The 27,521-nt window shown below is 38.6% G+C and overlaps 1 protein-coding gene across 10 annotated transcripts in view; it reads left to right on the top strand.

Moving 5' to 3' along the window:
* fryl (furry homolog, like) overlaps positions 1 to 27,521 on the top strand; it is a 107,946-nt gene that overhangs the window by 77,026 nt on the left and 3,399 nt on the right. For 6 of the 10 annotated variants that reach the window (XM_081379006.1, XM_081379007.1, XM_081378998.1 and 3 more), the window contains 28 exons: positions 23 to 279; positions 832 to 972; positions 1,113 to 1,281; positions 1,537 to 1,621; positions 1,979 to 2,091; positions 2,762 to 2,912; positions 2,998 to 3,101; positions 3,200 to 3,382; positions 3,514 to 3,709; positions 4,979 to 5,100; positions 5,237 to 5,424; positions 7,270 to 7,364; positions 7,447 to 8,075; positions 8,194 to 8,462; positions 9,245 to 9,385; positions 9,698 to 9,898; positions 9,991 to 10,152; positions 10,257 to 10,331; positions 10,411 to 10,587; positions 11,247 to 11,441; positions 13,327 to 13,509; positions 17,667 to 18,049; positions 19,832 to 20,039; positions 20,373 to 20,522; positions 20,760 to 20,858; positions 22,972 to 23,040; positions 24,260 to 24,277; positions 25,036 to 25,146. In XM_081379006.1, coding sequence (XP_081235132.1) covers positions 23 to 279; positions 832 to 972; positions 1,113 to 1,281; positions 1,537 to 1,621; positions 1,979 to 2,091; positions 2,762 to 2,912; positions 2,998 to 3,101; positions 3,200 to 3,382; positions 3,514 to 3,709; positions 4,979 to 5,100; positions 5,237 to 5,424; positions 7,270 to 7,364; positions 7,447 to 8,075; positions 8,194 to 8,462; positions 9,245 to 9,385; positions 9,698 to 9,898; positions 9,991 to 10,152; positions 10,257 to 10,331; positions 10,411 to 10,587; positions 11,247 to 11,441; positions 13,327 to 13,509; positions 17,667 to 18,049; positions 19,832 to 20,039; positions 20,373 to 20,522; positions 20,760 to 20,858; positions 22,972 to 23,040; positions 24,260 to 24,277; positions 25,036 to 25,146 — 4,874 coding nt within the window. The remainder of the gene's footprint in view (positions 1 to 22; positions 280 to 831; positions 973 to 1,112; positions 1,282 to 1,536; positions 1,622 to 1,978; positions 2,092 to 2,761; positions 2,913 to 2,997; positions 3,102 to 3,199; positions 3,383 to 3,513; positions 3,710 to 4,978; positions 5,101 to 5,236; positions 5,425 to 7,269; positions 7,365 to 7,446; positions 8,076 to 8,193; positions 8,463 to 9,244; positions 9,386 to 9,697; positions 9,899 to 9,990; positions 10,153 to 10,256; positions 10,332 to 10,410; positions 10,588 to 11,246; positions 11,442 to 13,326; positions 13,510 to 17,666; positions 18,050 to 19,831; positions 20,040 to 20,372; positions 20,523 to 20,759; positions 20,859 to 22,971; positions 23,041 to 24,259; positions 24,278 to 25,035; positions 25,147 to 27,521) is intronic. The other 4 variants (XM_081379000.1, XM_081378999.1, XM_081379001.1 and 1 more) reach the window with 3 other exon arrangements.

Consider the following 27,521-nt stretch of genomic DNA (forward strand, 5'->3'; position numbering starts at 1 on the left):
GATTCCGGGTGGTTTTATTTAGAGGTGAGTCAGAGAATACAGACAGCACACCCTGGTGGGCGACAGGTGATGCTGCATTATCTCCTACCCTGGATGAACAACGTGGAGCTGGTGGACTTCAAGCCTTCAGCAAGGCGTCAAGATGAACCTTCGTCGACGGAGGAAGAGGAGAGAGATATGATGATGGTGAACAGCCGTCGCTGGCTGAAAGGAGAGGGCTGGGGTTCACCACATGCCACTACCATGATCCTCAATAACCTCATGTTCATGACTGCGAAGGTAAGTGCCCACATACTACATGCAGACTATGTGCTGACTATTGGACAGGGTTTCTACTGTCGCAAAAAAAATTGAATTATGGAAAAAATTAAATATATATAGTGAATATATGTTTCTATAGAAAACATAATTTTTCTGTTATTTTCTAGTTGTAAAATATTTCTTTGGCAGCATGTCTTGATATTCATTGGCTAGACTTTTTGTTTGGATGGAGGTATTTGTATGTTAAGTATTACAAGTTATAATATATATTAATTTTTAATGAATGTTACACACTTGTATTCTGTCACACATTAATTAATTAAATTATATATTTTTTATTTATTTTTATTTGTTTGTGTACGTTTTCCAAAATAATTTTGGAATATTTATTTGAGTTATATTTTATTATTATGTAAATCAGGGATTCTCAACTTTCTTGCCCTCCACTTTCTACTTTCAAAAAAAAATAAAAAAAATAATTAATTAATAAAAAACCCTGATGTAAACACATTTATACCAAAGTTTTCAAGAAGATCATTACATAAATGTTAATATGGTCTAAATTTACAGTATGGCGATGAGTTCGCATGGTCAGAGATTGAGAATGTCTGGACCACTTTAGCTGACAGCTGGCCCAAAAATCTGAAGATCATCCTGCACTTCCTCATCAGCATGTCTGGAGTCAACAGTGAACCAAGTCTCCTGCCTTATGTGAGTGACACCTGCCCCTGCCAATCAACCAGATACTCAATACCGGAGTAGATGGGCTGCACTTGAGACTTGAGGCCATGTTACTTAACTAGTTTGTTGGATACTATTGTGTTTCTGAATGTTTTTTCTTATATTTTCAGGTCAAGCGAGTGGTGGTGTATCTGGGCAGGGATAAGACGATGCAGCTGCTGGAGGAGTTAATGTATGAGCTGGAGCTAACAGACCCTGTATCCTCAGCTGTCACTCATATGGATAACCCACCTTACTACCGCATTACTTCCTCTTACAAGATCCCTTCTGTTACATCAGGTATATATGCTTTAAACCAGTCTGACTATGTATCTTTCTCAACATGACCTTTATACAAACAAAGATTAGAATCATAAGACCATGAATCTTGACTGTTCATGGACTATCTTTATAGATACCCGAAAGAAAATTCACTGAAGTAGGAACAATTCAGGAAGCCAAAGTATTACAAAAAGCTTCCTGATAAACATCATGACATTTAAGGAAACGGTCATATTTTCACATTTTCTTTTGTTTAAATGTTTGCTTTTTCAGGAACAACGTCCAGTAGTAACACCATGGTTCCTGGACCTGATGGACACCATGACAGCAAACTCAAAGATTCCAACATGGAGGACAGGTAAGAGTTAATACTGATACTACAGGATTAGGAATCTTGTTTGGAAATGGGGTCCATATTTAAGGGGGAAAAAAATTCTGTTGCATTTGTCCTCAGTGTTTGCCCACAACAAAAAACATACAGCTCGACCAGTGTAGTCCGAGTCGTGAACAAATTAATCATACAAGCCTTTGCAATTAATTAGTCAAAATAACTAATCTCATCGAAATGCCGAAGTATTGTATAATTGTATACTACTGAAAATAAACCAAGATCTGTTTATTAGCTATTACTTGGTGCTTCCTCAATAGTACTTTGTTGAATTATGGAAATATTAAGTGAAACATGAATTTTTTGACGTTCTGTATATCTGCACAGTTACACTCATTTGGACATCTACACTGGTCTGAACAGTAATCTGAACCGACAGCACCATCGTCTGGAATCCCGCTACAGCAGCAGCTCAGGAGGGTCCTATGAGGAGGAAAAGAGTGAGTACATTAGCTTCACTGTCATACTTCAAATCAGTGCTCCCTCTTACTTCTGATGTTGCCCCTGCTCAGATCAAAAACACTCAGTCTGAAGACAGACTCAAAAATGTGTGGATTTAAAGGTAGAAACTGCCAAATTGAATGGGTAGCATTTCAGTGATTTTTTTCCTGTGTTTTTGTTTTACTGTACGTGAATTTCAATTCAAAAATATGTAGTCAGTAAGATTTATTAAGAAATTAATACTTTTATTTAGCACAGATGTAAAGACATTTATAATGTTACTATAAAAACATTCAAAATTATTTATTGTTATTTATAATGTTATTATAATGTAAAATATTTATATATCAAATAAACAGTGTTCTTTTGAACTTTCTATACATCAAAGAATCCTGAAAATGTATTGTATGACCTCTGAAGGATCATGTGACACTGAAGACTGGAGTAATGGCTGCTGACAATTCAGCTTTGCCATCACAGGAATAAATTACATTTTAAAATATTAAAATAGATAAACAGATATTTTAAATTTGAATAATATTTCCCAATATTACTGTTTTTCCTGTATTTTTGTTTAAATAAATGCATCCTTGGTGAGCATAAGAGAAATCTCACTGACCTCCAACTTTTGAACTGTAGTGTTTATGATCTCGTTGTTTTTCTCTTTAGGTGACTCTATGCCTGTCTACGCTAACTGGCGTCTAAAGGTGATGGATCATAACCAGCCAGAGCCTCTCCCGTTTCCTCCCACTGGCGGCTGCTGGTCACCACTTATTGATTACCTGCCTGAGACCACCACACCTGGAGTCTCCTTGCACAGGTGAAGGACATACTCAGTGTGTCCTATGTCAGTGTTGTTCTCCTTGACCTTTGACCACTGACAACACACTGTCATTTCTTTACAGGTGTAACATTGCTGTGATCTTGCTGACTGACCTCATTGTAGACCATGGGGTCAAAGTGGAATGGAGCGCGTACCTTCACCTGCTGCTGCATGCCATCTTTATAGGTAAGACATACACAGCTCTACAGTTGATTTAAATCATTAACCCTGGAAAGTGCCACATTGTATGTCCTGTAATGCTCTGTGTTTATTTGTGTGTGTAGGTTTTGACCATCAGCACCCAGAGGTCTATGAGCACTGCAAGCGTTTACTGCTCCACCTGCTGGTGGTCCAGGGCACCAACAGCAGCGTCCAGTCACTGGCATCTGTATTGCTCCGCAACCGCGAGCTGAACGAGCCCAGAGTTCTGACAGTCAAACCCGCTCTTCAGGAGTTCAACCTCACAGGTACTTTAAAGCACAGCGTGTTTTGTTACATAGACATTTCTACCTAATTGATAATGACCAATTACAATATTGCAATGTCCCAGTGTTTTTATACTAAGAATAAAATAATTGTGAATTGATTTGTCTCCCAGGTGTCACAGAACTGATGCCAGACTACCAGCCATCTCCAATGACAGACTCTGGCCTGAGCTCCAGCTCCACATCCTCGAGTATCAGTCTGGGCAGCACAGTCCTGCCTCACCTCCCCCCTACTCTCCTTAATGAGGTGGACCTGTCTGCAGAGCAGGACGAGAAGGTCAAAAACCTCATTGAGTTCATCAGCTCAAGGTGAGGGAGTCACTGTACGCCACTATGTCAAATTCTTCCTCTTAGGGTAAATTTTACTCCAGGGTGCTTTAGAGCTAGGACTGGGCAATAGATTGGTATCATAATTTATATATCGAACAAAATGCCATGATGTCAGTATTAAACTTTTTGTGTAATGAGAGTAATTTTCGACACATGTAATTGAATCTCACGTGTGTGAGCAGCACAGTTAAGTCTACTGCACATACTACGTGATTTTAGCATCTCCCTTCTCACTATATGAGAAACTCCGCATGATTTTAATCACCGGATCTACTCTCACACAATTTCATGTGATAAAGTTAGCATCCAATATACACTGAAACTCAAAGCTTTCCAAAAATGTGTTAAAATGTATTTTAATAGACACTATTTTTGAGGATTCATTTGTATTAAACTGTAAACCATAGAATACAGAAAATACAGACAACAAACAGGAAACACAGAATTTAGGTAGGTAAAAATGTGTTGGGAAAACTAACATATATTTCATTGGGCCCTAAATTAAGAGGTACAGCTTACCCTTTGGAGTTTACTTAACTCAAATAAGTTATGTTTACATTCATTCTTGAGGTCTAACAAATATATAGAATGCATTTGTTCCCTATTAATGATATGAAATAAATATCAGATATTGACTATCTTTATAAATATTGATATCAAATGTTATGAAAAAAAAAATTTATGATATTTTTGGCCATATTACACATCCCTTTTCAGAACTGTTGACCCTGTTGAAGTTAAAGGAGAACTTCAAGTCCAACTGGGGTCCATGATAGGGCATGTTTTTTTGTAAAATGACTTTCCTCATAGTTGTCTCTGCATATTAAGATGGGAAGGGTGGGTAAAATAACAATGCGTTTCTTCAGTCTTGTTACCAAACATTAATGTTGTTCCTGGCAAGATTCCCTGGATACATATTGAATGGGTATTTATTTTGTGTTAAGTTATTGTATTTTTCCCTCTGCCTGCAGCCATGTCTAACAGGAGAGGGTATTGTTGCCTTGCATGCGCGTGTGTGTGTGTGTGTGTGTGTGTGTGTGTGTGTGTGTGTGTGTGTGTGTGTGTGTGTGTGTGTGTGTGTGTGCTCAGTCTCGTTTCTGTGTGAATGTTTGATTTAGAGTGTTTTTATACATACAGTTTGTTTGTTTACTGGGAGTTGTGTGAGCCTGCTTTGCCTTTGTTCTCTGTTAGATATTTTCTGCCGTGTCACTTCTTCTAAATCTGTTCTTCTGATTGGTTGGCCCATAGGAAGCGTGGTCCGCTGTGGAACCATGAAGACGTCTCTCCTAAAAACCCCAACATCAAGAGTGCTGATCAGCTTAGTGTATTCCTTCGTCATGTTGTCAACGTCTTCAAACATACACCATCCGGTAAGACATGGCATATGCTAATTTCACTGCATTATGTAGTGGACCAACTTCCATTTGGAGGAATACATAATTTTTTACTTGTAGTGAATCGAAATGTTTAGTCTGTGATTGATTTTTGTGATGTATGTTTGATTAGGTTGTCATTTGGAGCAGGAGCTGAGTGAAGTTGCTTTGCAGACCGCTCTGTCCTGCTCATCACGGCACTATGCCGGTCGCTCCTTCCAGATCTTCAGAGCGCTAAAACAGCCACTCACAGCTTCCACGTTGTCAGATGTGCTGTCTCGTCTGGTAGAGACTGTGGGAGATCCAGGGGAAGAGGCTCAGGTATATAGAAGTGTCCCACTGTTCCGGAAGTACCGATGAGAAAGCAACAGCAGGGCTCAATAATAAGTTTTTTTTTTTTGCCTGCTGACCTGATCAGGGCCAGTACTTCAGATTTTCATTGGCCCTACTACTACAACAAGGCCTCGTTTACACTGTCAGTGAAATGTGACCCAATTCCCAATTTATGTAACAAAGATCGGATGTGTTCTATGACCGTGTAAACAGGAAAAAAACGCATGCATTCGGATATTTCGAGATCGGTTTCTGGCCTCATTCATATTTGGAAATAAATCAGATATAAATCAGATATGTGCCAATGCGACTGTCATGTAAACAGGCAGAGCGGATTTTCTGAGGCATTAGGCTACGTCTCTGCGGTTTAATGACGAGAGCAACCCCCGAAGCGCATCTGCAAAGGGACGGATGGTGTCAGGTGTCTTCGTAGGAGAGGAATGTGGACAAACGTTGACACGACATATCAAAGGTTGGCTTGCTCATCCTAAAATTTCGGACCTACTTCTCCTCATAAAGCCAATATTTAAACACAATATGGTCCCACCAGTCCTGAGATCTCTCTCACATACAATAACTGAAGCAAATGCGCAGGCTGCAATAATGGCACTTTTCGTCCTCCTCCGCCTCAAAATCATGGTGATGTTTGGCGAACTTTGCATATATCGCAGAGCTAGCATCAAGCATATTTTGCGTTCGTCCACCTGTGCAAGAGAATTTAACCCTTTAAGCATGTTTCAGATAGTATGGCAAGTGCAAACACATGAATCGGATATGGGTCAATGTTGAAAGAACGTGTAAACAAATGGTCAAAAAAATCGGATATAGGCAACAAATCAGAATTGGGCATCAAGACCTGCAGTGTAAATGTGTCAAAGCTTTTTTTATTTTCTATTAAACTTTCTCTTTATATTTATGTATATTTAAATACATTTTTATATATTTTAATAGAGATTTTTTTAAAAAATCTGATATTTTTGTCAGCAAAAGATTTTTATTAAACTTTCTCTGTATTAAATAAATATAATGTTTATATTTAAAAAAATGTTTTTAAATATAATGTATATTTTTAATGAAGAGAACTGTTTTAGTAAAGAAAATCTTTTGCTGACTTTTCTTGTCAGAAAAGAGTAATCATATTAATATAATATCCTTAACTTTCCAAGATTCATTGTTCAACAAATTTTCAATGTTCAATTTAAAATTTAATTTCAACAAAACCTCTGATTTTTAAATCAGTGTTTATGTTGGCCCGATCATACATGTAGCATTCGTGTTAACTGGCCCAAATCACTCTCACACTGTTCCCAGCCTGTCTTAAAGTCCCCATGAAATCAAAATGAAAGGTTTTTGACTTTTAGTATGAATATGTTAGCCTTACTGTTATCTATAAGCTAGTGTGCTCCAAAACAATGATAACATTTGCATTTAGAAGATATAAGCATTCAAAACTTAGTCTCTCACTTCCGCCAATATAGATACATGATTTTGGCACTATAAAGAGTTGGCGCAGACCAGAAAGCTTATTGAAAACGTATTGCTATATTTTAAAGTGATATGGAGGAGATTAGGAGGAGAAACGGTTAGGGATGAAGCGGACACTGCGGCTTTACCAAGCTCAACGTCTCTGGCCGCGCTGTGATATAAATGAAATGCTATTGGCTATTTTGAAAAAGGGGAGGAGCTGTTTGATATGTCCCGCCCTATCTTCCTGTTTCAGTGGAAATTACATCAACACATTGAATAATGCAGTACGTTTCAAGGCACTTCAGTGGGCCTTTAAGTGTTGATCCCTGAACAGTCATAATCAAACATTTCATCTGTCTCCCCCAGGGTTTTGTTATTGAGTTGCTGTTGACACTAGAGGCTGGTATAGACACTCTGGCTGAAACGATGAAGAGCTATGACCTGCTTACTGCACTCTCACAGTAAGACATGCTCTGCTACGGTAAAATATTATTTCCATCGTATACAGCACATTACTAAAAATGCTGTCTCCATCGCCTGTAGGGCCTCCCATGATCCTCTGCAGGGTACCAAGTTTGCCAGTAACAGGAAAAGTACTGGTCAGCTGAACCTCGGCAGTGGAAGTTTCTTGCATGTCCATTACAGCCACACTCGCAGCAACTCCCTCCGTGCCAGTCTGATGGGTGAGCGCCTTGGAGACCGTCGCCGCAGCAATACCCTTGATGTAGCAGACCGCTTGGGCGGCAGCCACGGCAACCTTGCCCGCACTCGGAGCTTATCATCTTTACGAGAGGGTGGTGGCCGTGGCGATGGAGGAGGTGGAAATGGAGTAGGATCTGGTGAGGTGGTGCCACCGATGGACCCCACCAATCTGATGGCGACGGTCTTCTGGATTGCTACGTCGCTGCTAGAGTCCGATTATGAGTTTGAGTACTTGCTGGCACTCAGGCTGCTGAACCGACTGCTGGCCCAGATGCCCCTGGAGAAGGTGGACAGCAGGGAGAAGCTGGAGAGAGTGCAGGCCAAACTGAAGTGGTACAACTTCCCCGGCCTGCTGACGCTTTTTCTGAAGGGTTTCACTTCAGCTGCAACGCAAGAGCTCACAATTCACCTCCTCAGTAAACTCATCACTGTGTCCCGACACACACTCATAGACCCCTCACAACTAGGAGGTGCGCCCATGATTTTGGAACATTTTAAAATCTGAGATTTTGTTATGAATTCCTGGGTCTTAAAAATGAATGAGAGTGTGTATCCATGTATTTATTGTCTTAACTTATTCCCTGTTAGGTTTTCCTCTGAATATCCTGTGCCTTCTGCCGCACCTGGTCCTGCACTTTGACAACCCCACGGGGTTCTGTAAAGAGACTGCTGATCGGATCGCCAAAGTGTGCGCTGAGGAAAAGTCAGCCACACTGGCCAACCTGGCTCACATGATGAGCCTGTACTCAACGCACAGCTACTCGCGAGACAGCACCAACTGGATCAACGTGGTGTGCCGCTACTTGCACGACTCCTTCTCTGAAATCACCTTCAACCTGGTCACATACCTAGCTGAGGTGAGATGAACTTGATTGAGTCATACAGTTGGAACTAAGTTGGGATATTGTTGAAGTGTTTACAGTTTTAAGTATCTAATCCAGTGATCTCAAACTCAATTCCTGGAGGGCCACAGCTCTGCACAGTTTTGCTCCAACCCTAATCAAACACACCTGATCCAGCTAATCAAGGTCTTCAGGATTACTAGAAACTTCCTTGCAGGTGTGAGTTGGAGCTGGTTGGAGCTAAACTGTGCAGAGCTGTGGCCCTCCAGGAATTGAGTTTGAGACCACTGATTCAAACAGCTATAAATCTGCCTCCCTGTTAAAAAACGCCGCCAATGTTAAAAAACAGTTGTGCTGCTTAATGCAAAATTTGTTGAAACTGTGGTGCATTTTTTCAGGATTCTTTGATGAATAGAAAGTTTCAAAAAAACTGTGTTTATTTGACAGAAATCTTTTGTAAAAAAAAAATAATAATAAAAAAAGTCTTTACTGTATTTTTTTATCAATTTAATGCACCCTTGCTGAATATAATTATTAATTTCTTGCTGACCCCAAAAAATCTTGCTGACCCCAAACTTTTAAACGGCAGTGTATACAAATGTATGCTTATATTATGTGTTATATATTATTATTATTATTATTATTATTATTATTATTATTTATGTATTTATCAACAGTATTTGCTCACTTAACAAGACTCTCAAGACACATTTTTCAAAGCTGAACTGCACTGTCATGTAACTTTGTGCTCGAGTATATGTATATAATCTCTTGACCTTTTACCTCTTCTGTTTTAGTTATTGGAGAAAGGACTAAACAGCATGCAGCAGTCTTTACTACAGATCATCTACAGTCTACTGAGTCACATTGACCTGTCTGCTGCTCCTGTCAAACAGTTCAACCTGGAAATCATGAAGATTATTGGCAAATATGTACAGGTGTGTTTACAACTTACTCTTTCTGTTGTTAACAATTAGAACATCCTCCAGAGGTTTATTTTAGTATGCCTGTCCCATTTCACGGTACTGGAAAGTGGACTTTGCTGTAGTGTGTATTTGTCTGTATGAATGGCCCGGAGGCTGTTTGCTTTTGGAGGCGCTTTTGAGTAACTTTAAGCTGCATCATCGCTTTCCTACTCTGTGGTCTTTATTGAAGCTTTTCATGTTGTGAGTCCTTCGAGGTTAAATGGGTATTGTAAAAAAAAATGGCTCAAGAGTTTTGTTGTTTGTTGTGTCTGTGCGTTGCCACAGAGTCCGTACTGGAAGGAGGCCCAGAACATTCTGAAGTTGGTGGTGTCCCGCTCAGCGAGTCTGGTGGTCCCTGATGAGGTGCAGCGCTCCTACAGCACGGAGTCGACCGGCTCTCCGGAGATCGCTTTCACTCGCATATTCAACAACTCATCTAAAGAGCTGCCAGGAAAAACATTGGACTTCCACTTTGACATCTCAGAGGTGCTTGGTCTTTTATTTTGTTTGAATGTCTTTTGTAGTTACCTCATCATAGTATCTTTTTTGACAGTATTTTTTTAACCTTTGACCCACAGACACCTATCATAGGTCATAAGTATGGAGACCAGCGAAGCGCAGCGGGGCGTAACGGAAAACCACAGGTAATTGCCGTGACAAGAAGCACCTCCTCTACTTCCTCTGGCTCCAATTCAAATGGGCTGGTGCCAGTCAGCTGGAAGAGACCACAGCTCTCACAGGTAGTGTCAACTATTATGAAAACCTGTCAACTAGAGCTTTGAATGATATTTTTTATTTCAATTCTAATTTTAATTTTAATGGTAATGTTGTTATCTGCTTTTAGAGGAGAACTCGGGAGAAACTGATGAATGTCCTGTCTCTATGTGGCCCAGAGTCCGGCCTGCCTAAAAACCCATCTGTATGTTTTTCTTCTAATAATCAGAATGATATTAGGCTGCATAATTTTAGCAATGGCTAATTACATCTCTTCTCTGTAGGTGGTGTTCTCTTCAAATGAGGATTTGGATGCAGGTGACCAGCAGACTAGTCTGATCCCCACAGTAGAGGAAGTGACACGGGAGGAGGAGGTGCAAGCTGAAGATTGTGGAAGTGAACAGCAGTTTGGTGTCTTCAAGGACTTTGACTTCCTGGATGTTGAGTTGGAGGATGGAGAGGTGAGCCCAAATGCTCTGGGCATGTTGCCTCATATTTTTATCATTAGCAATCAATCCTCAAAGTCTTTTATTACAAACATCTCAGAACTGATACATGATTCACCTTTAACAAAAGTAAACAAAGAAAGAGTCAGTGTGTGTATTTCCTTGACATCACCTGTGTCCGTTTGTGCACCTCCACATTATCTCAGTGTCTTAACTCTCCCTAACACTCTTATTATCTTTTTTCCTCTTTTGCGTCCAGGAGCTTCAGGTAAGTTTTAAGCAGTGTTCAGGGAAAAGTTTGTGTTTTAATCTATAATTGTTTGGTGTCGTTATTCATTTGAAAATTTGCACCCATTCAGAAATTGCACAAAATGCCGTTTTCTGCTAGCCAATCAAGAGGATTTGTTTTTATAATTGTAGCTAATGGTTGTCGCAAGTACATGGATGGTGCAAATTAAACCATTTTCATTTAAAGTAGAAAATGAAGCATCTTTTAAATGGTCATTGTTGAGTTCTCAGTGTTCCCTGACTGTGCTCTGTGGTTGAGTTGTGCATATTGTCGTCTTTTGTATTCATTTAATTTCTTAAACTTTTCCTTCTGTATAATTCACATAGTGTGCAGTTTAAAGTTGATCTGCGTTCCTCTTATTGGCTTTCTTCTTTTCCACCTGCAGGGGGAGAGTATGGACAATTTCAACTGGGGCGTGCGGCGTCGCTCTCTGGATAGCATTGACAAAGGTGACACTCCGTCTCTGCAGGACTGCCAGTATTCCGGCAGCACGCCCAGTCTCATCCAGCCGGAGGACACCGATGAGTCATCTGAGGAGGAGGTACTGAGTGCTAGCCAGATTCTCACCCGCTCCAACCTCGTAAGTCCATTCTCCTCTGGGCCCCCTCCACACAGGGGGCACCGGCATGGTGTGTCTGTGCGCCAAATTGGGCTTAGACGCTGCCGCGGCCTACCTAGGCGGGGTTAGACGCTTGCTTTCTGCATAGCCCGCTCTTCCGGGGTATTTAGATAAGTGCCCTCTGCACTTTTCCCTGCCGCCCAGCCAAGCCAGCTATTGATTTTTTAGCATTTCAAAGCCCTTGTCTGACCCTTACTTCTGTTTTGAATCCCTCTTTTTATTTGATGGGGTTAAGAAAGGTGATGGGGACCCTGTCTATTAGCCACAAAGTCATTATTCTATTATCTATTAGCCAGTCATAGAAACTTTTAATACATGGGTTTAGTTTTCTTGCATTCTTATACTAACTTCGGCATAGTTGTTTAGATAGCATGATCTCATTTTAGTGCCCACACAGAATTTTTTCCAGATTTACACAAAATTTAGACATCTGTCTTTAATACGGTTGCATGTCGTCTTGCGTGTTTATAAATGATTTGATTATACTTTCAGCTAAAGACAAGAAGATATTTAAGTCTCTAATTAAATCTGGAATGAACTGCACACATTTTTTAATCTGACACAAAATCACAGAAACATGTGCCTTGTTGCTAGGAGACACATGACAAATGAAAACAATATGTGTTCTTAAATCTGCTTAAAATATCAACATGTTTGAAATCCTCGGACTGGATGGATTCATAGCCTGAAGCTAAAAAAGTCAGAGTCCGTATTCATCATAATGTGATTTTCTTTGATGTCTTGATGACTTTCATCGACTAGCATCGACTGGTCTGTAAATCGGTGCAAAAATCTTGGTACAAGTCTTGTAGTGTGTTTCGGCCTTTAATTTAACACATTTTAACATGTTTAAATTTCCACAAAAATCAGCTAAAAATGCACAAACATTTTTAAATAATCTGCATATTCCTTGTGGGCCCTCTCATTACTTAAACTGCTTCATATAGTTTTGCTGCATGAATGTTTAGATCCAAGCTTAATAATATTTTATATTTCAAACCTCTAATAATTTATTATTATTGCACCCTTTCGCTTGCTATGGGGCATGAGCTTCTAAACAGAGCTAAAGAAAACTGATCTTTTAAATGCTGCTGAGTGAAAGTCATCTTCCTTTTCCTGTTTTTGTCCTTTTCCTCCTACACTGTTTGAATAAGACTTGAATGCAATTGACCATATGCATGGAACGTTCTTAAGAACTTCCGCAATGATATAAGCCAGCTTGAAAAATTCAGATGAAATATCACCATGTGTCTGTATTTTCAATGTTGTATTTATCAAATATTGTATTTCCTACATCTTGAAACTTTTGGTTTTACAAATGGGAACAATCTCAGAAGGATGAACAAATAATGCTTTTGGTCATCGCCTTAATAATAACATTTGAAGGGCTGGAAAAATGTTCTGTGTGCGTGTCCAATTAGAGACATCGTGTTTCTTAACGTTCCCATTAACTTCATCTTTAATGCAATCAATAAAATTGGTTTATTGGCAAATTAGTTAAGTGTGAAAACTGCATTAAAATATAAATATGAAATTAAAAAGTCAACCATTGATAGTTTTATATCGATGTACAGCAAGTACAGAATGACAGCTAACAGTTCACTGGAAATCAGGAAGTAACCGTGCATATGGTCAATTGGTCTTGCCAGGTTCACATCATTTTGTCGGGCATGCCGCATGATGTCATGATATGAAATATTAAAAAGTGCAGAACTCAGGAACTACTTTTCATTAATCCATTATGTACACCATGCAACATAACACTTAGTGCAGAGACTTCTACAGCAAATGCTATGTTATACTACACTTTAACTAAATATTGATCAATTTTCCTTTTTTTACGCAGCTTAATAGTGATTCTGCGACGGATGATGCCATATCCAATCACTTGGACTCGCTCCAGCAGTCGCAAGAGTCCTCCAGTAGTGTCCTGACTGAAGAGGCCACACCCACCCTACCGCTACCCCGCCCAGACAGCCCCACCCATGAGACCGCCCACTCTGACAGCAATAGCAGCCAGCTGCCTGAGGTGGGATCAATCAGGAATCTCAATAAATTGTGGTGCACGGATGCTATTTAGCCATTCGCTTTTTGCTCTCTTGTGGAGTTAACTGCTGCTGTTTTCTTGTCTATCAAATTCCCCCTTATCATCCAATGGTGTCTATGTCAATCTTTTGCTGCTAGAGTGTGTCCAGAAACTGTTGGGTTTTGAACACTAGGCACTGTCTGTTTCCTTTGCCAAAATGCTGGCACATTCTCTTTTCCTCACACTGGGTTGCTTTATGGGACACTTGCCATCACTGACATTAGATAATGATTGACTGCTATGAGGGTGGGGCCTGCTTGCTTGCTTGATGTGTAATTGGGGAAGAGATTATCATCAGGGACAAAAATACACCTCAGGCCTGCTGTGCTAGAACTACATCAAATTTGGTCCCAGAAAGGTTGAAAAACACAGACGTTAACACGCTTTAGGCTCTGATGATGACTTCTCGCTGCTATCCAAGGACCTGAAGCCTCATCGTAAGTATTATGGAAAACTATACCACCATTCTACGGGGGTTTAAAAGGCAGTATCCACAAACATGAGTTGTAGGTGCATTTTCTTCATTTTGGCCATTTGTATTGCATAATCCCTGACTGTTTTACATGGACTAATTATAGTCATAGATATCAAATGATCCGTTTAAACATGCTTGTCTATTTGCCAACCATCAATTGTACTCCAGATAGCATCTGCAAGAGCTTCCAGACGCGTGGGGATTGCCTGTAAATACAGTTAGGGATGAGGTTAAGCACACAGTGTGGAAAATGAGCAGAAACTCATGTATGTTGATATTGTCCTTTTTAAATCACTGTTAAAGTAATAATTTACCCAGACAATTGTCATCATTTACTCACCCTCATGTTGTTGATCAGTGGGACACAAATACAATTTTTTTTTTCTCCATACAATGAAAGAATAGTAACTGCATGCTGTCAAGCTTCAAAACTACCAAAAAAAAGATAGTTCAAATTACTATATATTATTAATATATTATATTTCAAGTCTTCTGAAGCAATACAATAACAGTTTAAACTTAACCAATGACATTTGGTGTCACTGACATCGTTCAAAGTGTTATTTGTATTATGTATTATATTTTTTATTTAATTTTTATTTTTATATATTTCTATAGCTTTCATTTTTATTTCAGTTTTGGTTTAGTAATTTTAGTACTTCAACTTAGTTTAATGGTTAGCTGCAACATCTCTCATTTATACATTTTTATAATTAATAATTTCTCATTTAAGTTTTTTTTTTAAGTTCTATATTTTAAATCTATATTTTATTTTAGTTTTATTTTAACTACCAAAAACGACACTAACAACAACACTGGAATGATATTTGAGAGCTACAGCAGAGAGGAAGACTTACCCTGAATAATGACAACATCAATCTGTTCCTCACACACAAAGCTATCGTATGACTTCAGAAGACTTTGAATATATCGCACGAATGGTTTGAACAGCTTTTATGGAGCTCTTTTGTGTTCTTTGTGAAACTTGTCAACCCCTGGTCACTATATGCTTTCATTGTGTGGAAAGAACGGCGTGAAGATTCTTCAAAGTTCAGTTTGTGTTTCATTGTTATACCTTTTGGAAAGACATAAGGGTGACTAAGTGATGAATGTTAGTTTTTGGGTAAAGAGCAGCCATCCAGTATTGTAATCAAGTAAAAAAGGATGCACAGCCCGACTGAGAGAACATTAAAGACCACTAACAGGCTTTAGCCAGCCATGTTACTAACACTGTAACTTAACTAACTGCTGATATCTGCATTATTTTTTATTCCAGTTCATTTGGTTGATGTTTAAATGACACATTTATACAACTCATAGCAATATACCCCTTATTTTGATGTCAATGAATGAACAACTTTTTATCAATACTTAGTCCAGCTAAGACCAGTTGAGTCCAGTCCAGTCATACCTCAATATCAGCTCAAGGGCATCTCTCCTGTCATTCTCCAGCTCTTAGCGTAATGAGTCCAGATAAAACCATCGATAGTCTTACTTATCTGCGTGGCCACCACAGCCAAGAATGCCTAAAAGCTTTCTCTAATACCGCCTCTACTTTGGCTCCACGCCACCCTCCCTTCTTCTGTTAATGCATTAGACTCATAAATAGAAAGGAGGAGGAGAAGGAAAAAGAGAAACTCAAGTTCGTTCAATTAGATGTGTTTTTTTTTTTTTCTTAGTTGTCTCCTTAAAGTTTGAATAAAACATGAGTCGGAGATGGAACAGTTTGTTCCCAGAGATGTTTTACCATCATTCATGTTGTTTGCTGGAATTTATCATAATGACAAATTGTCCATCATGCATCTCAAAGATTTGTAGTTTTATGTGAAATTGAGCTCATGTGAGTTTGTCACCCATTGCATTTATTGTGTGATAAATGAAGAGTTTGAACCTTCAGCAATCAGTTTTAAGTTGTGAACGCAGATGTATCTCCGATAATTATTTTTAAATTATTGGCATATAAGTTTGGCAGATAAGTGTCAAAAGTAGGACTTTTATTTTGACAGTGCCGAGAGCACAGAAACTCCCCTTTCCCATATTCATTAGTTTATTGTCTTTGTTTAACAGTCCTAATACATTATTAGATAGAAATAAATATTTAGACAATGTTAAACAAAGAAACTAAACAGTATATGAAAAAAGTATTATAGTTTTTGTCTTTCTTAGAGTAATAGGCAAAAAAGGCACATGCATATTGATTTATTCTCAAAGTATATTAATTTAGTACATTTTATGTAAAATAAATATGCATTTAATTGCATCGTGTAATATCTTGTATACCCGTCTCTCTATAGAGGACAAGTGGTTTGAAGAATGGATGGATGAATATCTTATATAACTTTTATTTTTGCCTTCTCATGAAGTAGAAGATAGAATTAGTCATTCACTGAAGTATCTGTGGAGTCCTGTTCGTCAGACATATTATGGGTAAAGATGTTTTCCCATGAGTTTGATAAATTTTATAGTTTGCTGCTATTTAGCTCAGTGCTTCATGTGATTTATGAATGGAGACACAGTGGCCCATTTAATATAGATCCTCTGATGTCACAGGTTTTTTCCTCTGCAGGTCACATTTACATCATAAGTCAATGGTGAAAGATTAGCCCTTACCGTTATTGATTTTTCCCCCCTCTCCTAATAGAAGTACCGAGAGCGTATAGCAAGGCCATTTTGTGAGTGCCGTTGCTTAAGGGTCCCTTGGTGACATTCACTCTAAGTTTAATGTTCCCAAGCGCTTGATGGAGATTGCGATCCATGCTCTTATTACCTCGCGCTTGGACAATTGAAACTCCCTTTATTTTGGTGTATCAAAGTCCCAAACAGCACGCTTACAGGTTGTTCAAAATGCTGCGGCGAGATTCCTGAAGGGAAAGAGGAGAATTGATCTTTTGAGATCCCTTCATTGGTTACTGATAAATTTGAATATAAAATTTTATTACTGGTGTATAAATCTTAAAATGATTTAGCATCTTCTTATCGGTCTGAATTACTCCATTTATATTCTCCCACTAGAAGTCTTAGATCTTAAACGAAACTTCTCCTTCAGATACCTAGAACCCGGCTAAAATCAAGGGGTAACCAAGCTTTTGAATTGGCTGGCCCCACACTGTGGAACAAGCTCCCACTGTATAATGAGTTCAAGTCATGTCTCAAAAACATTTCTTTTCTGATGCTTTTAGCTTATAATGATTGTTTTGTTTTAAACTGTGTTTAGTATTACTTGTTACTAATTTCTATTAGCTGTATTTTCTATGTGTACAGCACTTTGGTCGGCCAGTGGCCGTTTTTAAATGTGCTCTGTAAATAAAAACACTAGAAAAAACTAAATTAGAATGTTCATGCTGCCCACCTGGCCTGAATGTTTTTACAGCACAGTAAAGATAAATACACTTTCTACCGCCACAGCTCTGGAGTGTTGTAATATGGCAGTAGGTCTGCTAAGTGCTTAATGCACACAAATTCACAGCAAAGTAGCTTCAATAATATGCACTAATAATACAGATTTTTGTATTATTATAGTATAAAGCAGTCACAAAAACAAAAACAAAACTATTTAATGGCCTCCAAAAAAACGGTGCCCCTTTTGCCGCATTTCCTGATTTACTGTCCATGTTCACATTTGCAGGATGCCAGTGTAACTGCAGCGGATGAATTAAGTAGCAGTGTCAGTGAGGATACGGGGTTTGGCAGTGCCCCTCCTCTACCATCAGACCGCTCTGAAATATGTGACTTGCCTGACTCCCAGGACCCTACCGACGACCTGGATCCAGCCCCCCCTCCTCCACCGGTCATTGACAGCCCGCCTGGATCCCTTTTCGATGAGGAGCCGGTGCTGCCGCACCCCATCATAGACTCCGCTTTGGACTCCATGTGTGAGGAGGAGACGGTTCTGCCGCTGGCTCTGGACTCGGCCCCCGATTCAGTATGTGACGAGGATGTGACATTGGCTTTGAAAGAGCTAGATGATAGATGCGAAGAAGAGGAGGCAGATTTTTTTGGCATGTCCAGGTTGGTTTGATTTCTGTGGTAATCATTCATGGGGTTGAAAGTCAATCATGACTAAATGTTCCAAAATCCTACCACCTACATAGACAGCTACCTTCAACGGCAGTATCCTAACCAAAATGAAACCTCAAAGGAACTGATCTGAAATGCACTTCATAGGCTTCTTCATAGGATTCTTCAAATAGTCACTTGCATGCAACACAACTAGCTTTTCTCACATGAAGTGCTGCATATGAAATTCTAAATTATGAAAGCATATTAAATAAATTATGAAATATACTCTCATATAGTTAAAGGCTGACCAAACTGCAATTATTCCCTATAATTTGTAACTGCTTTGGTTAGGAGGGCGCCTAGTATGCTGTCTAAGTTAGGCCACTCACAGTGCTATAGAGTGTGGTAGAATTAAAATGGCAGAAATGACAAGCAAGTTTTCTTAGCAATTGAATTATGTACACTGCTGTTCAAAAGTTTTGGTTCTACGATTTTTTTTTTTAATGTTTTTGAAATAAGTCACATGCTCATCATGGCTGCATTTATTGAGCATACAGAAATTATCAGCATGCTATTGCTTCCAAATATACTTCCAAGTTTTAATTTTAGCATAAACAGACATCACTTTAACATAACACATTATTTTCTGGGATGCATCAGGATGGATTATTGCTTACACTGCAAATGCAACATGTTTTTGAGTGAATTTGAGTGATCAGATCACAAAACGTTTTAAACCCTGTTTACCACTGTTTATTGCTGTCCACTTTTGATCGGATCATCTGAGATCCTAATACCAGGTGTAAACAGAGTCTATTTTTGCTCAGCACTGTACAATTTAATACCATTTAAGTGTTGCTTCTGTTGTGCTGTGAATAATAAGGATGAGTTTTATTAACGCTGTGAATGGTGATCTCATACTTGGCAACATTATTGCTCTTGAAGGTCAGCCATCTATACCCAAGCACATCAGAAAGTGCCTCCACTACTCTCTTTATTCATTCTTATACACACACTCACACACACTTCCTCTGCAATGCAATAGATCATCCTCTAAGCCCTGATGTGTCTGACTCTTACATGATTTATTAATAAAAATTATAGGTAGTGATTCAACAGAGGGCTCTAATTAGATTTTTGCGCATACACGGCGCAATGAGGGCCTTCCCTTACTCTTCCTGGCAACTTTCTGCTGCTGAGATCCATTTAACAGAAAGAGAGGCTGCATTCGCCACTCCGCGCGTGTGGGAACTGCTCTGGTGCGGTGCAGCAGCGGGTGGGGGAGGGATCGAGAGGGAAAAACAGAGAACGTCACAAACGCAGCGGGAGAATTTAGGCTAACACGTGAGGTAAAGAGCTCAGAGAGGCAACTGCGATAAAAAGAGCGTCAGAGCAGGAAGACATTGAAGGGAAGGATAAAAGCTGTTAGTGAGGATGAAGATGAAGGCCATGTCCTCCACATCTTTCAGCAGCACTGGTCTCAAATTCTTCTACTCTGTATGCTTCATCAAGCTCTTCGGCCCTTCAGTCCTGTAAGTGTGTGTTTATCTGTGTGTGTTTATTTTGATTTTGTGCATCTGCAGTAGATTTAGACTGTAACAACACTGCAGCACAGGACATCTGCAGTGAAAGGGAGAGAGAGAGAGAGAGAGAGAGAGAGAGAGAGGAGGGAGAGCTTAAGAGAAAGAACAGCATGTCTCTGTTTACGTTTTTCCTTCTTGAATGATGTGACTCTTTGTGTTGGTGTTCACGTCTTTACATGAGTCTTGTTGTTTCCATCTTTGTTTACAGTCAAGATGAGGGTGATGCAGACGGCTTTCCCGAACTCCAGGCCTCGCCACCTCCGTCGCCCTTTCTCTCGGCTATTTTGGCAGCATTCCAACCCGTAGCCTATGACGACGAGGAGGACGCCTGGCGTTGCCATGTCAACCAGATGTTGTCGGACTCGGATGGGTCTTGTGCTGTGTATACCTTCCATGTGTTCTCACGACTCTTCCAGGTAAAATTAAGAGTGTTTGTGAGTTTGTACTTGCACATTGCATGAATATCAATAACCGTTTTCTGCAAATACATTACCGTTCAAAGATCTTGTAAATCTCTGTAAGATTTCGTTTAAAATAAATTAATATTGTTATTCTGCAAGGATGAATTTAATCAAAGCTGACTGTAAAGACATTTATAATATTACAAAAGATTCCTATTTCATATAAATGCTGAACTTTCTGTTCATCAAAAAATCCTGAAATAAATGTATCACATTTTCCACAAAAATATTAAGGAGCAGCAACTGTTGGTAATAATAAGAAATGTTGATTTTCTCCTGTCTCTTTAGCACATGCAGAAGAAATTTGACTCTATTACCCATGCTTCAGTACGCTTCCTTGGGGAGGGGCTCCAACGAATGGGAAACCAGTTCCTTAGCTCTCTAGAGGTCATGACCTCCTGCTCCCAGTGCCCTACAGTCCTGCTGGATGCTGAAACTGTAAGTTCATGCATTTAGAGTATGCACTTCCTCTGCACCTCACACCTGAATACTTACAATGCTTATAAATCTTAAAATACCTGAAGACAGTGGAACACACTGAATCACACATTTATTGGCATTGCATTTAGGGTTAGTTACATTTGCCTGTTTACAAAGCATATGTCAAATCATTTATCTATAAGTGTGATAGTGTGACATAATTGCTATATTTAGTGAACTGTGTGTGTATTTTAGCTGGTCTCCTGTGGGCTTTTGGAGCCACTAAAGTTCAGTGTGTTGGAGTTACAAGAGCATCTGGACACTTACAACAGCAAGAGAGAAGCAGCTGAACAGGTGACTCACTAACTTAATATCAGACACCTTAACTACAAACCATGTGTAATGCTTTTTAAAAGTCACCATGAAATCAGAAAAAATCTCAATCTTATTTTTATTGAATATTGCATGAATGAATGATTGAATGAATGAATGATTTATCCGTGCATATATATATATATATATATATATATGCACGGATAAATCATTCATTCATTCAATCATTCATTCATGCAATATTCAATAAAAATAAGATTGAGATTTTTTCTGATTTCATGGTATATATATATAATAATTTTTTTTATTTTTTTTTTATTCATGTGCCCTCGTAATCTTTAATTAAAAACATTAATTTCCCCTTACATCTCCTCTCTGATTGTGTGTGCATCAGTGTAAGGGCGGGAAGATAATCCCTCCCCTTCAGCAACCCCTCATGAGATCACAGCGATTAGCAAACAACAGTGATTCAACCATCCAATCAATTCCCGATACACAAAACTAAATCTCGCCATACATTTGTTTCTCGTTTGAGAATGAAAGATAATCGAAATTGGCAGAGTAGGAGGCACGATGCTCATGGCATGCATTGACAGCGGCTTCTGCGTGGGCACGGGCCAGGCAAAATACATAGATCTCAAATCCTTCGAGAAGCTCAATGGGCCCTGTGCAGACTGAACAAGGCTTTAAATACATTCTTGGTCACCGAAACAAGGATCTTTGTAGTCCTAAAATCCTCTTTTTGGCAAATGATTTGAAAGCGAAACTAACGATAGATGTCGCAGTTTTGTATGAAGGAGAAAGATTCTGAGGAAATGGCGCCCAGCACTGCGTTATATACCTAATTTGTGCTTGAACACCATTGGACATTACAATGTTGTTATGCCAATCAGGCTTCAGTTTTCCAGAAGAGAGGCGTTTTTCCATACCGCCATCGATTACGCAGCATTGAGAGAACCACATTGAAAGGGAACTCACATTAACTACTGACTTGCATATCCTTACATACCCACATCATTTATTTGCCTTCCATGGAATACATGGTAATCACTGATGGTGATTTATGATTACTTACTTTTTTTCTAAAAAGAACAATAAATGTAGTCCTTATTATAAGCTGTGCTCTTTATTTCAAAGTATTTTGAAGCCATATGATGGCTTTGTGTGAGGAACCAAATGAATTTTAAATTACTCACTGAAATTCTTTCTTTAAATTCAGTAAATTAATGAAAGAACATCAGTAGCTCTTTATTTTACAGTCCTGTTCCCCATGTACATACTATGTACTTGTTATAGTTATTACAATAACTGGGTAATAACTAGGTACTAAACCTACCTTAACCTACCCCTAAACCTAAGCTTAACCCATGTATATACCTTACATTAACCACTACTTTTTTAAGGTAAGTACACTGTAGGTAAACGTACTGTAGAATAAAGTGCAACTGAACATCTTTGTTTGCATTAAGATAGAAGCGGTGGACTCATTTTCAGCTATACCCAATTCTGGTAGATATGGAAAGTATATAAATAACCTGGGCATTTTCTGTGCTGTTTGTTCGTCAAAGCTTCATCTTTAAACCCATCTTTAAAGGGTTATGCAATGGAGGAGAGACAGCAGAGGAGAATAAGCTGACAGTGCAGGATCATAAAATGCTCCTTGACGTCTCTTTGCAATTATTGTTGGCTACTAAATCATATCAGGATGTGAGTTGATTTAGCCAGCGCTAGCTTCCGTCAGCTCCCATCTCTTCATGCACGGTCACTAAGAATAGCCTCACGGAGCCCCTAAATCATTTAGCTGGGCGGACAGGCTGCAGGAAGGGGAGCAGAGGGGCCAGATGGGATAGTGGATGACTAGGGGACAGTAATTGGATGAGACACAGGCTCTGCCTCTAACATTATATCCCGACCCCCTCTGTGCTTAAACAGACCCTCTTTAATTTGCTAAGTAGTTCACTCTTATTAAATTTACCTCACACACACACTCCCACACACACTAGTTGTCTCTCTCTCCATTTCTGTTTCGCACTCACAGAAACGTCATCTGTCTTTGCTCACATTCACCAATAACATCAGAAATTTACACCTGCACTTGGTTAACAAGGTAACTCATCTCATCTTCTCCTTGCAGTGGTTGGATAACTGCAGAAAGACTTTCGGTGATAAAGACAGTAACCAGCGACCCAACACTCAAGCTCAGGTATGAAAAAAAAACCACTCACATCACTGCATGCCTGTTTCAGCATGCAAACGTGAACATTTGTGCTTTACATATTTCTATTTATCTCTGAGAAATAAATAAGAATGTAAGAACATCTGTAAGAGTGTAAGCAAAGGTGATTCGAGGGCAACTGATTTTCACAGCTTTCTACCACTCATAACCAGGTCCACACAGAATCTGTGCAAGCCGAACTCACCACAGATTTCTACAGTATTTAAATGTCTTTTTTAAGTGTTAAAAGTTCTGCACATCCCTATAATCCACACAATTTAGCCGGATCCCCCTAAAAGACTGGAATAATGACTGCTAAAAATTCAGCTTTGCCATCACTGGAATTAATTGCATTTTAAAATATATTAAATAATATTTCACAGTATTACTGTTTAGATGCATCTTATATCAAATAAATGCAGCCTTGGTGAGCATAGGAGACTTCTTAAAAAATAATAATAATAATAATAATAATAATAAAAAAATATATATTATATATATATTATATATATATATATATATATATATATATATATATATATATATATGTGTATGTATATATATACATACATAGCCATATATTTATATATGTATATTATATATGTATATATATATATATGTGTGTGTATGTATATGTATATATGTATATATGTATATATATATATATATATACATATACATACATACATATATATATATATATATATATATATTTATATTAGGTATCATAAACGCACATTATTTACAGCATTTATTAATCTAGATTAATGTTAATCTAGCATCTTTAGCATTATTTTTTCTGCAACGTCATAGCGTTAAAGTCAGGTTTTGTGATGCCACAGTGGAAATGATTTCTGCCAACATTTCTCTCTCTTACTATTACTTGCATTGGTTTCAATCTCTCTCATGCTTTTCTACCTATTTTGCATATATTTAGGTACGTTACATATGTTTGAGTGTGCATAAAAAGTGAAAATATATTCAAAGTAATTTCTCCCCGAATGCATTGCATGTGACTGCAACATTTATGTCATTTGGTAATTATCAACAGAGCAATATTTCTCTATCTCTCTCTCTCTCTCTCTCTCTCTCTCTCTTTCTCTCTCTTGTGGTGGTCTTGGGGTGTTGTGAGCTCACTAATTTTTGGTCTTTCTCTCATTTCCTGTGTTTCCTCTTTTTTTTGTGACCGGCTGTCCTTCTTGCTTAGCAAATGGAAATGCTAGCAGTAAGTTGTTTATTGTATTTTAGAGACTGTCGCAATCCTTTCTATTCAGCCATGCACACTGTGAGCATTCATCTATTCTTCACTTATACATCTGCAAAATCATTCTCAACCAATCAGAATTCAGAACAACCCCTACATCTGATCTCTTAACAACACCACAGATGTGTCCAATTCATGATCATTCATATATCATCACTACAAGCTTCATTAATGAATTTCATTATTTAATGGCTTAAATGAGTTCTGCATACTTACAGTGTTAACTTTGCTAATGCTAATTTGCTAAAAGGTTACTGGTGTTTTAATGCTTCTAGAAATCATATTATGCATTAAGTGTGTGAATGGAGTGTGTCCATGAACAGCTGAGTGGAGGATGGTAGAGAAAAGTAGCTTAGATTCCTTGTTCCAGCACTTTTTTGCATGCTCCATCTAACTCATCTGCTCACTGACATATTTTGGATCACTCCATTCAGATCTGAAGTTTTTCAGAAACATCACTCTTTCAGGGTTTCGTTCTGATTGGGGAACCATATAGTCATGCTGCACAAAATGATTCAACAGGGTGTAACCCTTCCTCTCCATCTCAAAGTCAGGACGTTCATCCTCCTATCTGTCTATCCCTCCATTTGATCATTCATCTGGCCGTCCGTTCATCTGATCATGCTGTTTTGCTACTGACAGAGCTAATGATTAGAGAGCTGAAGATGTTGAGGTGATGGTGTCATGATCTTTCTTTCTCTCTCTATCTCTATCTCTAGGAGCTGGAGTTGTGTCGACGGTTGTATAAACTTCATTTCCAGCTCCTACTGCTCTTTCAGGCCTACTGCAAACTCATCAGCAGAGTGGACACCATCAAGAGAGAGGCAGAGGTTTGTATCTGCTGTGTTTCCTTGTATAGTTAGAAGCTCTTATAGTATATTTTAATTAGATACTTAAGATATGATTGTAGAATAGCCTGGACAATGGCAAGAAAGACAATTAAAAAAAAACGGACGAAGCAGGATGGGTTAATAAAATTAAGATAAGCCAATGAATGCTTATTGATTGAGCAAAGTTGTAAACACTTGGTAAGACTGTATATGAATGAGACGTTTTGAATGAGAGGGTTAGATGTTCTCCAGGCATTATCTTGGCTTTGTTGTCTGTCTCCACCGATAGACTTTTTGCACAACACTGTTTACACAGGAAACATTATTGCATCCATCATTTTAGAAGGGTTAGTTCACCCAAAAGATAAAAATGTTGTCATCAACCTTCATGCCGTTATAATCTAAACCCATAAAACTTTTTTTCATCTTTGAAACTCAAATGAAGATACATAAAGCACATCAAATATGGAAGCTCAGCCATTCTTGCTTACAAACCTTATTTGTTCTTGCACGTCAAGCAAGCGCATTTGAGCTTGAGTTCAACATATTTGATGTCTTCTATGTATGTTTTTATGTGAGTAAAAGCCTAAATTGAATCTGTTTATCATATAAATTGTTTGTGTCTCCTCAAAAGACTTGGATTTCTGACCTGGAGTTGAATGGATTTATTTTATGATGTCTTTATGAAATCTTTGAAGCATTAACGTTTTGGTGAAAAGACTTTAAATGGAGAGACAGAAATCTCTCAGCTTTCATTAAAAATATCTTTATTTGTGTTTTGAAAATGAATGAAAGCCTTATGCGTTTGAAACGACTTGAGTGTGGGTGATTTGATGACAAAATCATTTTTGGGTGAACAATCTTTTTTTATGTAGAATTACATTAAAAGGACATCTTTGACTTGCAACACATATAGCTATTTTTTTCAGCATCTCAAGGCAAGATTGTTGCAACTTTAAGATGGCGTGTCAATAGATAGATAGATGGATGGATGGATGGATGGATGGATTGATGGATAGATAGAAAGATGTAAGGCCAGCCATACAGGCAGAAGATGGTCAGTTTTCTTTTTGCATTTTGTGGTAGTTTGTGTTAATGTGTGCCAGTATGGACACATAAAGGTCTGACTGCAAATAATGCTCTTAGTGCAGCGTAACTTTATTAAGCTCTCTGAGGGAGACTGATATGCTTAACACAGACCAGAGCAAAGCCATTCAGCCTATCGCTCATCAATACAAACTCACTTACACTTTATAGACCGTACACACACACACACACACACACAGACACACACACACACAGACACACACAGACCTCAGCAACCTCTGTTATGTAGAAAAAATATAACAGTTCTCATATGTTCAGCTTGGGGCAGACACGGTTTTGTTATATTTGTGTTGTGACGTGAGTTAATAAGCACTGCCTGAGGAATATCCATTTCAATTTTCAATGCGTTTATGCTTAAAGGGCACCTATTATGCAAAATTCACTTTTACATGGTGTTTGAACATAAATGTGTGTTGGCAGTGTGTGAGAAAAACCACCCTAGAATGATAAAAATCCACCCAGTGTTTTTTTTACAATCTCAATAAATCATAAGCACTGTCTCAGAATGAGCTGTTCTCAGATTCGGCGCAATGTGACGTAGAATTGAGCAGGCCCCTCCCACAACTGTTGAGTGACACTTCAGTTTGAGCCCAGACCCGCCCTGAGTGAGCTGGATACAGAGTCCGCCATTGTTCGACGCTTGAGCAGCTGTAGACAAGAATGTCTCCTAAGCGATTGAGGTGTGTTGTTGATGGATGTAAGAATGAACATAGCAGTCTTCATTTACTCGAGGATGGATCTGTACTGTTTGTGATCCAGCTTACACTCTCCGGAGCAACAGGCCTAACGTGACTGGACACGGAAGAAATGAAAGTGCGAGCGAGCTCTTTATGACAGCTCTTTGAGTCATTTTACGAATATAAGGTTTACCAGTTTATTTAGTACCCACTGAAAAGGTGTGTATATTTGTTTACTGTTAGTTGTAACGAGTGTTTTGTGTACTTCGCTGTGTATGTTGTTGATAATGAAAGGGAGAGAGAGAGAGTTTATGGATAAGACTTTAATGCGCACTTCTTTTACTGTGTTTATTCAGCTCTTACAGAGATTCTCTGGAGTAAAACTAACGCTCATCTTTTGTGTGATGTACAATAAACTTCACTGAACTCGTCAGTATGTTTTGGTCATCATTCGGACGGGTTTTGCTACAGCAGGCTTGTATTAGTGGATAAAAGCAGATGACAAATAAGTTATAACCATAATTAAACTATACCTGTTCTATGTCCATACAGCATATATTCTCTGGCTCTGTGGGCATTATTGTCCGACTC

The sequence above is a fragment of the Scardinius erythrophthalmus genome (assembly GCF_964197995.2).
Source record: "Scardinius erythrophthalmus genome assembly, chromosome: 11".
NCBI classification, from domain to species: domain Eukaryota; kingdom Metazoa; phylum Chordata; class Actinopteri; order Cypriniformes; family Leuciscidae; genus Scardinius; species Scardinius erythrophthalmus.